Raw genomic sequence first — 14,165 nt, 5'->3', positions numbered from 1 at the left:
GTACAGGCGTAAAAAGACTCTGTAACAGTAAAACTTGTTTATAGTCGCAAATTCTGGAAAGGAGCATGGGAACATTCCCCCGTTCCACTCCCTCCCGTGTACCTCCTTATATTCCCGACTAATAGTTTAATGTCTAATGTCTTCTGCGTAGTTTGTCAATTTCCAGCGTTTTTTTTTTCATTACTTTGCCCTCTTCCTCAAAAATTTCACCAGCTCCTAATTAGAATTCTGCTTACCTGTCTGTTTTATGCACTGTATATAAATTATATACAGTATAATCACGACTCAGTAATATTCGGCCACTACATTCTTTGCGCTTATAAAAGCTCCGCCCATATCCACGTCCGTCCTCGCCCATCAACAATTCAGTGTATTTTACTCTGTAAGACGTATTTTGGCAGAAACTTTCTCAAAATGCCACTGAAACCAACTCGAGACTTTGAAACCTACTTGTAATTTCTAAAAACATCTAATAATAACATTACACGACTTATTACCGATTTTCATATATTTATTAGAATAAATTAAGTTAAAATTAGATTCTTTAAAATTTCGTGTTACAAAGGTGAAGCCAAGTTTCGCATTAAAGATAAATCTGACTTGTCTACCCGTGAAAAAATTTAATGTCGCTTATGTTTATAAGTTATCCGGAGCACTTGCATCTTGTTCTGGCTTTGTATAATGGTTGAGATATGGAATGATTGTACTGTATAAATGTATATACAGTGGTTTTATGATACTGAGCACAGGTTTGTGCATGTTTATCACTCTTTGTTTGTGTTTGTGTGCTTGTGTGTGTTTTTGTGCAAGAAGAGCTAAATTTTCTAACAAGACAGGAATCTCGGGGTAGGGGTAGCACAATGAGTAAGAATTTGTATACAGGGATTAAACAAACCTTTGAACATTTAAAATGAGTCCGGTAAATATGGAAAGACTTATCTATGGATTTGATTCAGATTAATGGGTAGCAAGTTACTAATGTAACCGGAATTAGAGTTATTTCATTTGCTGTAATAAAATAATAAATTTATGGGTGACAAATTTAATCAACTTATTTCATAAACCTACCACTTAATTAATGACTGATAGCTTTCATTGAAATTTGGGCGGGGGAGGAGCCTCCACAGCAGGGCTGGTCTCAGGTCGCTTGGTAATGCCTCGATTTCTTTTAGTAGTTGTATTATTTAATTAGATTAACCGATATTGATTATTTTAGCTCCCGTTTATTCTGAGTCATTTCAGTTTAAGTGTGTTTTTCTTTCCAAAGTATCCTCACAAGAAAATACAAAAAGCCTTAGAAAGGCTTACAACTCCTTAAAATAGAGTCCACAGCCCTTCTTTAGAATTAATTAAAGGGATATATTAATTGGTAAAATTCTTGGTAAACAAGCGCCATGAAACGAGCTCCAATCCTAAGAGAATTTAGAATCTTAGAGATGGGAATTGAGAAACTCCAAGGGATCAATAATAAAGGATAGATCTTTTATGCCATGGAAAGTAATTACTTTCGGATGATTTTCACTGCTTCCTATACTCTCACTTATAGAGCGATCGAAGACAGCTTACAGTAATTATCATGATTAATGGCGCATACTTTAGAAATTTGTTTGAGAAATTGCTATTTTTTCGCCTTTGCACATGAGACTATATATTTGATTTTCAGCTACTGGTTTGAGCTTATTTAGATTACCTAAGTATAAAATACCATTATTACTATACTTCAGCAAACACTTATGAAAATATATACATAGAAAGTATAAATAACAGGTTTAGTTCTTTATAAGCAAGTAAGGAAGTAACGCATCTGATATCCAAATTACGTCACTTTCCTGGCAGAAATGGAACTCAAAAGGTTCACGAGCAGAGAATAAAAAAAAAGGGAAGAAGACATAATTCAACTAAACTAGTTAGAACAAATAATAAAAATTCATCAATTAAGTCTCACAACCATGCGGACAAAAAGAAACATCCAACGAAACATCAGTAATAACCGTTTATTTTTGTATGGAATTCATGTATATTAAGGGACGAAAGTTCCACCATGCAAGCAAACATACTGATCCAAAAATATGATATAGACAACATTTGAATAGTTTCAATCAAATCATCCTGAAATAAATCTCATATTTTTTTGCGCTCAATAGAATTTGGTCTAATTTTGGCAAAAACTTCCTGTCTTGACAAGCAAAATAGGAAACATCAGCAATTTTCTTTGGGGTGGGTTTAAGGTTCCTTATTATAAATACAAAAAAATTACAAAATTTTACACTTTCCATTGGTGGGGAGTGTATTTTCGTGAAGTGTATTTTACAATTTTGAAGGACAGTAGAAGTCTAAATTTCCGTCCAAGTGATCATCTCCTAATATTCCAGGACCATTGGTTTCGTACAATAGCTAGTGCAGAAAAACAAAATCAGCATATAAAAAAACAAACGCATATATTTATGCAAAATACAATAGCTTTATTTTAAACACAAGCATTATCCAAATTTAAAATATAAATCTAAATTTTGTTCAAATGATTGGCCCAATATTCCACTACCACTAGTTTGATACAATTGCAAAAAAAAAAAATCAACTTTGCAAAAAACGGCAAAATATACAAAAAAAAATCAATGTCGAAAAGACAATCAACAAAAAAAAAGTTCATCCTTGGGAACAAATACGATTGATTTTTATCAGATGGGTCCTAGTGAACTCCGTTGTGGGACTCTCTTCATTGTTGAGTTTGATACTATAACTTTCATCAGAATTTCTCTCTTTTTACTGTGAGGGGGAGTGCTTGTACCCCTTTTTCTAGTATGATGTTGATTCGCATATTTTATTAAGTGTTAATATGTGCCTTTAGACTTAACGAATTATGTATAATTTATTCAATTGTTCATTAAAGGCAGTATCTATTGTCTTTGCACTTAATGTGATAATTATTTTAATTTCTGTTGTTTTTAGATTTCATCTATTATAGTAGTATCTGTTTGTTTGATCTTAAATTATTATAGAACGTTACTTCTGCTCGCCTTGTGCTAAATATAGCTATTTACTTATTTTGAAAAAAACTAAACCTTTCTTTATTAATATACGAAAAGAAGAATTTAAATAAAAATGTTAGTAGCTAAAAGAAATGAAGAGAAAAAAAAACTCAAAAAATAATATTTTAAAGAGCCGTGCAATCAAACCAAAAGCAAAAAAAAACAAAAAACTACAAGATAATCCTGGATTTAGGACGAATTATCAAATATTCATTTGGGGTATTTTCTCATTTAAAATATTTGAAGAACTGATCCCTTGCCTTGTATAGCATAAGACTTTTCATTAGTTTACCTAGTAATTGACAGACGTTGATTTCTTTTAAGAGGAAAAATATTCGAAGAATCGGAATCAATGAGAGCCTTATGAATAAGGGTTGGAAACGTTTTCCTCATTATCCTTTCTGAGGGTGATTTTCTTTTGAATATGTCCCTGGTTTCAAGTTCTTCTCTGAACACTTGTGAAAGACTTTCAATTGGAGGACGTATTTCAAAGATGCAGTCTCATAGTCCCTAATCGATAGGATTATGGCCTTATGAGGGGAAATTTTCTGTTTCGTGGTGACAAATGGAATAAATTCGTACTTCGCTATTTGATGCAGTCTCGTTTTTGCTTTAAAAAGTACAAGAATTTTTAATTTTAGTATAAACGGTCATCATTCGAATACTCTACAGCTAGACCCTGGCGCCACGCTGATAAGGGAAGACCGGCAGCGGTGGGGCCAAAAATAGCAGAGAAAGCGCGCCACCGGGGCACCGTTGATGATATTTTCGCGCCACCGCCGGTGAGAATTTACTTGAGCTGGAATTTACAAAAGATTCGGGCCTATTCATGAGTAAAAAAATTCACAAGTCGCTGGCTGGACGTTGGTCTTCTTGGTTATTCATCAAGAGAAGTAGACATCTGGTAGAAAAAAAATGGCTGTGGCATTTCAGAATCCTTGCATAATAGTTGAAATAATAGATAATAGATTCGCCGTGGCATTCAATAAGATCCAAGGAATCTAATACACAGAAATCGATTACGCACATATTGGATTTGTTTTTTATGCTGATTTCAAATATATAAATTTCGTCAAGATTAATGTTACCCATCAAAAGTTACGAGCCTGAGAATATTTGCCTAATTTTCGAGAAAGGGGAGAAACACCCCCTGAAGTCATAGAATCTTAATTAAAATCACACCATTAGATTCAATGTATCAGATAACTCTTTTGTAGAGATTTATAGCTCCTAAATGCAAAAATGTGGAATTTTGTAGTTTTTTTTTTTCTGCCAGAAGAACGATCACGGATGCGTTTTTTTGTATTTTTTTTCCAGTGATGGTCGTATCGACCCAGTGGTCCTAAAATATCGCGATAGGGTTCATTCGAACGAAAATCAAAAGTTCTAGTGCCCTTTTTAAGTGACCAAAAAATTGGTGGGAAACTAGGCCCCCTCCCACGGTCATTTTTCCCAGAGTCACCGGATCGAAATTATGAGATAGCTATTTTGTTCAAAATAGTAAAAAAATCTAATAACTATGTCTTTAGGTGTAAAATGGCCAGCCAAAGTCCCCGGGGGAAGGGCTGCGAGTTGCGAACTTTGCCCATTATTTACATATAGTATTTGTTATTGGGAAGTACACAGCCCTTTTTTTGGGGGCGGGGGGGGTAGAAGGTGTGTTTGGGGTGGATTTCCAAGGGGAGAATCTTCCTTTGGGAGGGAAATTTCTGATGGTGAATATTCTAGGGGAAATGATACACTGGGGGGTTTTGACAGAATTACTATACCAAATTCTTTTTATTTTTCGTACATTCTCTTTGCCAAATTTTTTATATGGAGATGTTCCAGGGTGATTATCTGGGGGCTTTATTCCTCGCGTTTTGTTTTCTAGGAAATAATTTCCACGGAAGGCGGCATTTCTCGAGTGACCGAGAAAGCGATCATAGGCAGCATGATCGCGCTACCTAAGTAAAGAACGATGTTGGCACAATGTATTATTTTTGGGGTTTTTTTCCATACCAGGGCACTTCGTACCGACGGAGTTGTCGTAGAAACTTCGAAAAGGGCTCATTTGATTGGAAATTGGAGTGGCTAGTGCCCTTTTTAATAGTCAAAAGTGATTGGAGGGCAACCAGCCCCCCCCCCTGCGCCGATTATTTCCCCAAACACATCCAATCAAAATTTTGAAAATGCCGTTTTGTTCAGCGTAGTTGATTTCCAGATAGAAAATATGTTTTTGAGGAGATCACTCCCCCACAGCCCTCAGGGAAAGGGTTTTAAGTTATGCCCTGGGGGCATATAAGAACGATGTTGGCAAAATGTACTTTTTTTTCCTTTAGAGCAGGGAACTTCGTATCGAAGAAGTTGTCGTAGAAACTTCAAAAAGGGCTCATTCAATTGGAAATTAGAGTGGCTTGTGCCCTTTAATAGTCAAAAGTGATTAGAAGGCAACTAACACCCCTTCCACGCCCACCATTTCCCGAAACACATCTAATCCAAATTTTGAGATAGCCATTTTGTTCAGCATAGTTGATTTCCAGATAGAAAATATGTATTTGAGGAAGTCACTCCCCCAGAACCTTCAGGGCAAGGTTTTAAGATGTACCGCGGGGGCCATACAAGAACGATGTTGGCACAATGTATTATTTATTGTTTTTTTCCTTTAGACCAGGGCACTTCGAATCGAAGAAGTTGTCGTAGAAACATCGAAAAGGGCTCATTCAATTGGAAATCGGAGTGGCTTGTGCCCTTTTTGATAGTCAAAAGTAATTTGAGGGCAACTAACCCCCCCCTCCCCTCACGCCCACTATTTCACCAAACACATCCAATCGAAATTTTTACATAACCATTTTGTTCAGCGTAGTTGATTTCCAGATAGAAATTATGCTTTTGAGGAGGACACTCCCCCACAGCACTCAGGGCAAGGGATGTAAGTTATGCCCTGGGGCCACATTAGGTTTTATAGAAAGCGTTGTCTTAGAAACTTAAAAAGGCTCATTCGATTGGAAATTCAAAGGGTTAGTGCCCTTTTTAATAGTCGAAAGTGATTGGAGGCCACTGACGCCCAACTTTTCCCCAAACACATCCAATCAAAAGTTTAAGATAGCCATTTTGTTTAATGTAGTTGAAAATTCTGGAAATTAGGTCTTGGAGGATGACAACCCCCCAACAGCCCTAAAGGCAAGGGTTGTAAGTTATGCTCTTGATGTATATAATGTTTTTATAAAACGCGTTGTCGTAGAAACTTCAAAAGGGGCTCATTCGATTGGAAATGGAAATGGCTAGTGCCCTTTTTAATAGTCGAAAGTGATTGGAAGACAACTAACACCCCTTCCACGCCCAAAATTTCCTCAAAAACATCGAATCAAAATTTTGAGAGAGCTATTTTCTTTCACGCAGTTTAAAGCTCAGGAAACTATACCTTTGATTAGAACTTTCCCACCACAGTCTTCAGGGCAAGGGTTGTTATGCCCTGAGGGCATATAAGTTTTTATCAAAATCTTTGTCGTAGAAACTTGAAAAAGGGCTCATTCGATTGGAAATTCAAAGGGCTTATACCCTGTTTAATAGTCTCAAAACTGATTTGAGGGCAACTAACCCCCTTTTCACGCCCCCCTTTTCCCCAAACACATCCAATCAAAATTTTGAGATAGCCATTTTATTCAACGTTTCTGAAAGTTTTGGAAATTAGGTTTTTAAGGATGACAACCCCTCCACACCCACAACCCTCAGGGCAAGGTTCGTAAGTTATGCCCTGGGGCCATATAAGGTTTTTATAGAAAGTAATGTTATAGAAACGTCAAAAAGGGCTCATTCAATTGGAAATTGAAAGGACTAGTGCCCTTTTAATAGTCGAAAGTGATTGAAAGGCAACTAACCCCCCTCTCACGCCCACCATTTCACCAAACACATCCAATCAAATTTTGACATATTCATTTTGTTCAACGTAGTCGAAAGTTCTGGACAGTAGGTCTTTTAGGATGATAACCCCATCAGAGCCCTCTTTGCAAGAGATTTAAGTTTTGTCCTGGGGGCATATAAGGTTTATATAGAAAGTTGTTGTAGAAACTACAAAAAGGGCTCATTTGATTGGAAATTGAAATTGACGTTTTTAATAGTCGAAAGTGATTGGAGGGCAACTAACCACCCTCCCACGCCCACCATTTCCCTAAACACATTCAATCAAAGTATAGAGATAGCCATTTTGTTTAACTTAGTTGAAAGTTCTGGAAATTATGTATTTCAGAAAGACAAACCCTCCAGAGTCCCCAGGGCAAAGGTTGTAAGTTATGCCCTGGGGACATATAAGGTTTGTATAGATATAGTTGTCGTAAAAACTTCAAAAGGGGCTCATTCAATTGGAAACTTAGAGGGCTAGTGCCCTTTTTAATAGTTGAAACTGATTGGAGGGTAACTAAGCCCCTCTCACGCCCACCTTTCCCCCCAAATACATCCAATCAAAATTTTCAGAGAGCCATTTTGCTTAAAGTTACAGAAAGGTCTAAAAATTAGGTCTTTGAGGATGGCAACACCCCCCCAGTCCTCAGAGCCGGGGTTGTAAGTTATGCCCGGGGGGTATACAAGTTTTTAAGTGAAAGTGTTGCCGTAGGAACTTCAAAAGGGCTGATTCGATTGTAAATTGAAAGGTCTAGTGCTTTTTTTATTAGTTGAAAGTAATTGGAAAGCGACTAACGCCCCTCTCACGCCCACCATTATCCCAGACACATCCAATCAAAATTTTGAGATAGCCATTTTGTTTAATGTAGTTGAAGGTTCTGGAAATTAGGTCTTAGAGGATAACAACCATCCTCACAGCCCATAGGGTAAGGGTTGTGATATATGCCTTGGGGACATATAAGGTGTTTACAGAAAGAGTTGTCGTAGAAACTCAAAAAGGGCTCACTTGATTGGAAATCGAAAGGCCTAGTGTCCTTTTTAATAGTCGAAAGTGGTTAGAAGGCTTGACATTTTTATAGTAAAGATCGATGTGGGTATAATGTATTATTTTGTTGTCGTTGTTGTTTAGTCCAGGGCATTCGTATCGAAGAAGTTGTCATTGAAATATCGAAACGGGCTCATTTGATTGAAAATAAAAAGGGCTGATGCCCTTTTTAATGGTGGAAAGTGATTGGAGGAAAACTAATCCCCCTGCCACGCCCACCCTCCCATTTGCCTTTATATTTAAAAACTAAATGTTGCCTTAAGATTAAATCAAAATGCACTGTGTTAATGCTAATTCCCAATAAGGCATCTCAGCAGTATCCCAACAACAACTAAAAGCATTATGTTCACAATTTTGAAGTTACTTATGCTCTTTAAATTTAACCAAATCAAAATAGCGTAAGTGTATCCAAGCCATCAAAGAAAGTAAAGCGATTTTTTTTACGAATGGTATCAAGTTTTCTATTTCAGTTCAACTGGAGGAGCTATGAAACTAAATTAAACACTACTATTTGAGTCCAGATTTTTAAAAGGGTGTATGTTGTTAAAATTTGCTGAATTTTTTTCTCCAGCATACAAATAGCAGGCCAAACTAGAAGTTCTTAAAAAAACGAAAAGATTTAAAGTATTATTTTCTTTTTTTTCCTGAAAAGACTATGTCAATATAAAACAAACAGAAATTAATTAAAAAACTTTTTCCACAAAACAAGTTTTTCAAAAAAAAATAAAGAACTCTATTAAACAAAAAATGACCAAAAATACAACCAAATAATCTCTACTTTTCTTTGAAAAACTTTACTTTTCTTAGAGTTCTTTACTTTTCTTTGAAAAACTTATTCTGTGGAAAAGTTTTTTTTAATTAATTATAGATTAAAGTCTTATTCCGATGAAAATTTTACTAAGGAGAATTTTTCAGGGTGAATCGTCCACAAGAAATTTTATAGAGAGCGGGGATTCTCAGCGAGGAAGGAACTGTCTGAAGGGAATTTGACAAGGGGGGTGCACTTTACTTTGGATGAAATTTCCATAGAAGGGTTCCGTGAGGGGAGGGGTGTATTTCATAGAAGGTGAGACAGATTTACCGGCATTATTTGAAAAACGAACAGAAATTATGCCATATATGAAGGGTTGCCCCTCCTCAATACCTTATTATCTACGTTAAACTTTTATTATTTGATAAAGTTGAAACACAGGGGCTGTTTAATTAGAATAGAAAGCTTTTTTTAAATTACAAACAGCTTTAGTGTAAAGAGCACTTTATTGAGGAGGGGCGACAATTCATATATGGATTAAGTCTGCCAAAATTAATATACAAATTGTGTTCTAATTTGTCAGGCATGGTGAGCCAAAATCGAACCTGTATTATTTGAAAAACGTTCAGAAATTAAATAAAAAACAAGTTTTTTTTTAACTGAAAGTAAGGAGCGACATTAAAACTTAAAACTTACAGCAATTATTTCGTATATGAAATGGGATATCCTCTCCTCAACGCCTCGCTCTTTACGTTAAAGTTTGACTCTTTGTCACCACTACTTTTTAAAACAAAAAATAAATTTTACCGTAAAGAGCGAGGCGCTTAGGAGGGGCCAGCCTTTCATACACGGAATAACTACTTTTCGTTTTAAGTTTTAATGTAGCTCCTTACTTTCAGTTAAAAAAAATTGTTTTTTTTTACTTAATTTAATAAAGACGATTCTTTTGTCAACATATGAAGAACCGTCTATACTGCAATTGTATCTGTATGGTTTATATGCGAAGTAACAAAAGAGACAAAAATTAACGAACAAGATAGTAGTGAGGAATTACAGTATACAAAGTAATATTTGGCAGGAATAGTTACTGGTGATAAATGATTAGGGGTGGAATCGTGATTGGGTGATTTTCGGGGATTCGGGGAACCAAATTTTTTTCGGGGTCATATATAGATTTTTGAGGAAATCCCTGAATTCGGGGATAGTGCAAGCCCTGCTTGAGTTCTAATCAGGAAAATCGAAACACTTAACCACACGAGAAAACAAAAGCTCCGATTTTGCGGTTGACGTAATAAAGAATTGCCGCAAAATTAATTCAAAGTCAACCGAACGCCGCCACCTCTGCCGGTGGTGGCACGTTTACGGCACACCGGAGGAGTTGCGACGCTTCGGCGGCGTTGCGACAGCCTCTCGTTGGCGGAACTCGGTTTATGCACCGGCGTGGCGCCGGGGTCTATCTACAACCATTGTTTATTTGTGATAATTTTGTGTGAATATATAAAATTCCGTTTTTTTTGTATTGGGAATAAAATACTCGATATAAGGTTTTTGTGAATTTAAATTTAATATGGATTCTTCATTAATATTACTCCATTTTGGGGTTTTTCCTATTTTTGCAAAATAAAGGTAATACCTTATACTGAAGGGGTAAGATTTATATTTTAAAATCTAGGGGTGGACTATTTACATTTTTGCAATGAAGATCCTAAAAAATTGCATTTCCCAATGAAAAGTAGCCTTCTAAAGGGGATTTTTCAAAATTTTGGAGGGGCCAAAAAAATTAGGAGTAGCGCATACCTGGCCTCCTCCACTGATGCAACTGAATCCTTAACTTTTAAAACTAATGTTGCAAGTCAAGACTAACAGTTTTCGCCAAAAAATTCCCAAACCATATTGGAAATTTGGAAACTTTGGAAACAAGAAATCTCTAAGCATGTTGGAAATTTGGAAACTTTCCAATTTATTTATCATTCAATAAAGCCTGTCATCATTGTTTTATTTTCCATCAGGTTGGTATCAACTATCAGCCTCAATCTCTTGTTCCCGGAAGTGATCTAGCAGTTGGAACACGAGCTGTTTGCTGTTTATCAAACACAACAGCTGTCGCTGATGCTTGGGAACGACTTGACAGAAAGTTCGACTTGATGTATGCTAAAAGAGCTTTTGTTCACTGGTATATTGGCGAAGGAATGGAAGAAGGTAAATCAGCTATAGGGTTTCAGAGCTTTCAAGTTATTTGATATGGAAGCAAACGAGTATTGGAAACAGACAAGAGAGGGAACTTGATTTTTTTGTTAATAAATTACTTTTTTCCACAGCAAGTAAGTAGTAGAATGAAAACTCAAGACGAACAAAAATTATTGTGTATATGAAAGGGATACCCCCTCCTCAGTATCCCGCTATTCCCGCTAAAGTTTCTTAGTAGTTTTGAAAAAGCTTCTTTATTTAATTGAATGGACTGTGTTTAAAGAGTCATGCTTAAAGAATTGGGACAAAGAGTCAAATTTTAGCGTAACCTTTAGGAGCGGAGTATCAGAATCAACTCCCTAATATACGGAATAATTTCACCTCGTTTTAAGTTTTAATGTTGCTCCCTATTTTCAGTTGAAAAGCTTGTTCTTTTTCTTAATTTCTAGTCGTTATTCAAATCATGCCGGATATCCTCCCCTCGCCCCAGTGGAAATTTGCTCCCGTGGAACATTCCCTATGGAGAATTTCTCCCACAGGAGGCCCCCCAGTGATTAATTTTACCCGCAAAAAATCCCCCCGCCCACGAAAAAATCCTCCGAATAATTCCAACTCCGCTGAAGATTTCCCCCGAACAATCCCCCTGGAATATCTCCACATGCAGAATAGATTTGGCAAAGAGAAAGTAAGACAAATAAAGAATTTCGTAAGGAATTCCAGCCAATTCTGCCAGTGCAAAATTTTCCCTGGTAAGCTCGCCCCTGGAAAATTTCCTCTCCACAGAAAATTTTCACCATGGAAACCCACCCTCAGCAGAAAACCCCCATCAAAAATGTCTATAAATTCCCCAATAACAAATACTATACGCAAACAATGAACACACTTCATTACTTACAGCCCTTTTCACAGGGGCTTTGGGTGGTAATCTGACAACCAAAGGCACAGATATTTGAACCTCTTGACTATGTTGAACAAAACGGCTATCTCAAAATTTTTATCGGATGAATTTGGAGAAAACAGGGGCGTGGGAGAGGGGCTAGTTGCACTTCGATCTTTTTGGTTACTTTAAAAGGGCATTCGAACTTTTGATTTTCTCCCCTGATCCTCTAGGACAGGTGGTTTGATACGATCATTCCCGGGAAAAAAAATTTAATACGCATCCGTTATCATTCTTCTGGCAAAAAATATAAAATTTCATATTTTTGCTGGTGTGACCCTGAAAACTCAGCAGTAGTGTTCTGTGATACACTGAATCTGATAGTGAAATTTTCAATGAGATTTCTTGACTTTTTGTGGGTGTTTCTCCCTTTTTCAAAAATCAGGTAATTTTTCTCAGGCTAGTAAGTGTTGACGGGCAACGCTAAACTTAAATCGACATAAAAAGACAGTTCTTTTGATGTATCTATTGCTATCAAAATTTTGTTGTTTCGACTACTATTGAGCTGAGCCGCTCTCACGATCAGTTTGAAACGAGAAGCAGCCAACACCATTTGCGGCAGATGCCCAGATGCCCAAAAGAGCGCTTTCACTGCTCAAACTATCTAACTCTTCATGAACCTTGAAAGAAATATAGAAATAATTTTTTTCGAGGGGCGGGTATGTTCAATGTCTCATCTCTCTTCGTTTAGACTAAGCCTGAATAAAAGGTGCTGTCGGGTGGTACCTCCCTTTTATAGCAGGAAACCGTTGCTAATGTTTATTTGAAAGCTCCATATAACTAAACTAGGCTGCCTCATGTTTCATAAAAGTATACATAATTATGTATACATGCGTATTACCTGTTACGAAGAAGGGACTATGGGCCATTTTGTAGGTAGAGGAGGGTAGACGCCTCTAAAGAGTGCATTTTAATGCTTAAATACTCTAACTCTCATTGAGCTGAAGCAAATTTAATGAGATTTAAGGGAGGAGGGGGGGCTAAAAATCAATATCATATACCTCTTGATTCACTGGAGTGTTTTTGGTCTAGGCCTTTATAATTGGTGATAGGGGGAGGGGGTAATAGTGCCCTTTCGACTGCGACAACCTTTTACTATGTAGCATAAAATATCACACTTAACTGCCTAGTTTCACAAAGGTGGAGAAGGTGAGGCACGGTACAATACGCCTCACACCGTGATATTTCTAGGAGAGAGGGGGGGGGGAGAAGTGCTATCGGAAGTTTTTTTTTCTGCAATTTTAAATGATTGTGAAAATTTTAGCGAAAATTTTCACTAAGAATTCAAATGTTGTCCAAAGTTTTAATTATAGTCCGGCATTTTACCAATCAACTTACAATTATTGTTAGAAACTATGTATCGACAAGAAATTGGGGGTTTATTGGGCCGGTACCAACACCATATCTCGGTTAGGCCTGGGAATTATTTTAAAAACCCGCAGAAATTAAATAAAAATAAACAAGTTTTATCAACCCAAAGTAAACAGCAACATTAATACTTGAGATAAAATTAAATTATTTGGTATACAAAGGGGGCTGTGCCATCTTTTAACCCATCACCCTTTGACAGTGTCACTTTCTCTCTCTGTTCTTTCAGAGTGACCGAATGGGGGGGGAGAAAGTGGCAGTCAAGCCCTTATTCTTGGTAATAAGTTGTCTAACTCTCCATGATCCTTCAGAAAGATATAGAAATAGTTTTTTGGGGGATAGGTATTAATGTCTCATCTTTCTTCATTGCGACTAAGTCTGAATAAGGATACTGCCTGGCGGTAACTTCCTTCTTGCAGCTGAATCATGTTTCTGACATTTAATTTAAAGCTTCATTTAATTAAACGTATTTGAAGGAGGTAAGGTGGATTATTTGGTACGCGGAGGGGATGCCTCTAATAATGTCTTTTAATCCCTAAATATCCTAAGTCTTATTGAGCTGTTGGTAAACATATGTACAGGCTACAATGTATTTGAACATAAAAAAAAACAGTCTAGAGATCACAATGGCTTCAGGTGCGTAGAATATCGATTGTGCGTAGAAGTTACTAGATGTGCGTTAAAGTCTCGCAGGATTTACATCCATAAGAACAATAATATCCCTTTCAGTCCATCCGAAATTTTAAAGCATGCAACTATTAGTTAGGACTTATTTAACAAGACTGCTTTTCACCAAAATTTTCACAAATATTCAAATTTTGTCAAAATTTTCAGTTGCAATCCCATATATTTTAATTCTTAAGCAGGAAAACTGAAAAATCGGGATGCTACCGATCAATTTACAATTATCAATTTAAAGTTATAGATTATTTATCAGCAAGAAATCCAGTTTCTATGGGGCTTGTGCTC

The 14,165-nt window shown here is 36.6% G+C and overlaps 1 protein-coding gene across 1 annotated transcript in view; it reads left to right on the top strand.

Annotated features, from left to right (window-relative positions):
• Positions 1 to 14,165, top strand: part of LOC148948298 (uncharacterized) — a 281,601-nt gene that overhangs the window by 223,931 nt on the left and 43,505 nt on the right. Inside the window, exon 11 of the mRNA XM_089094880.1 lies at positions 10,714 to 10,903. Coding sequence (XP_088951006.1) covers positions 10,714 to 10,903 — 190 coding nt within the window. The remainder of the gene's footprint in view (positions 1 to 10,713; positions 10,904 to 14,165) is intronic.

The sequence above is a fragment of the Artemia sp. Qi Xiang Cuo genome, chromosome 9, assembly GCF_049724085.1.
Source record: "Artemia sp. Qi Xiang Cuo chromosome 9, ASM4972408v1, whole genome shotgun sequence".
Lineage (NCBI taxonomy): Eukaryota > Metazoa > Arthropoda > Branchiopoda > Anostraca > Artemiidae > Artemia > Artemia sp. Qi Xiang Cuo.
Note: the sequence above shows the minus strand (reverse complement) of the source record. Positions and strands in the feature narration are given on the sequence as shown.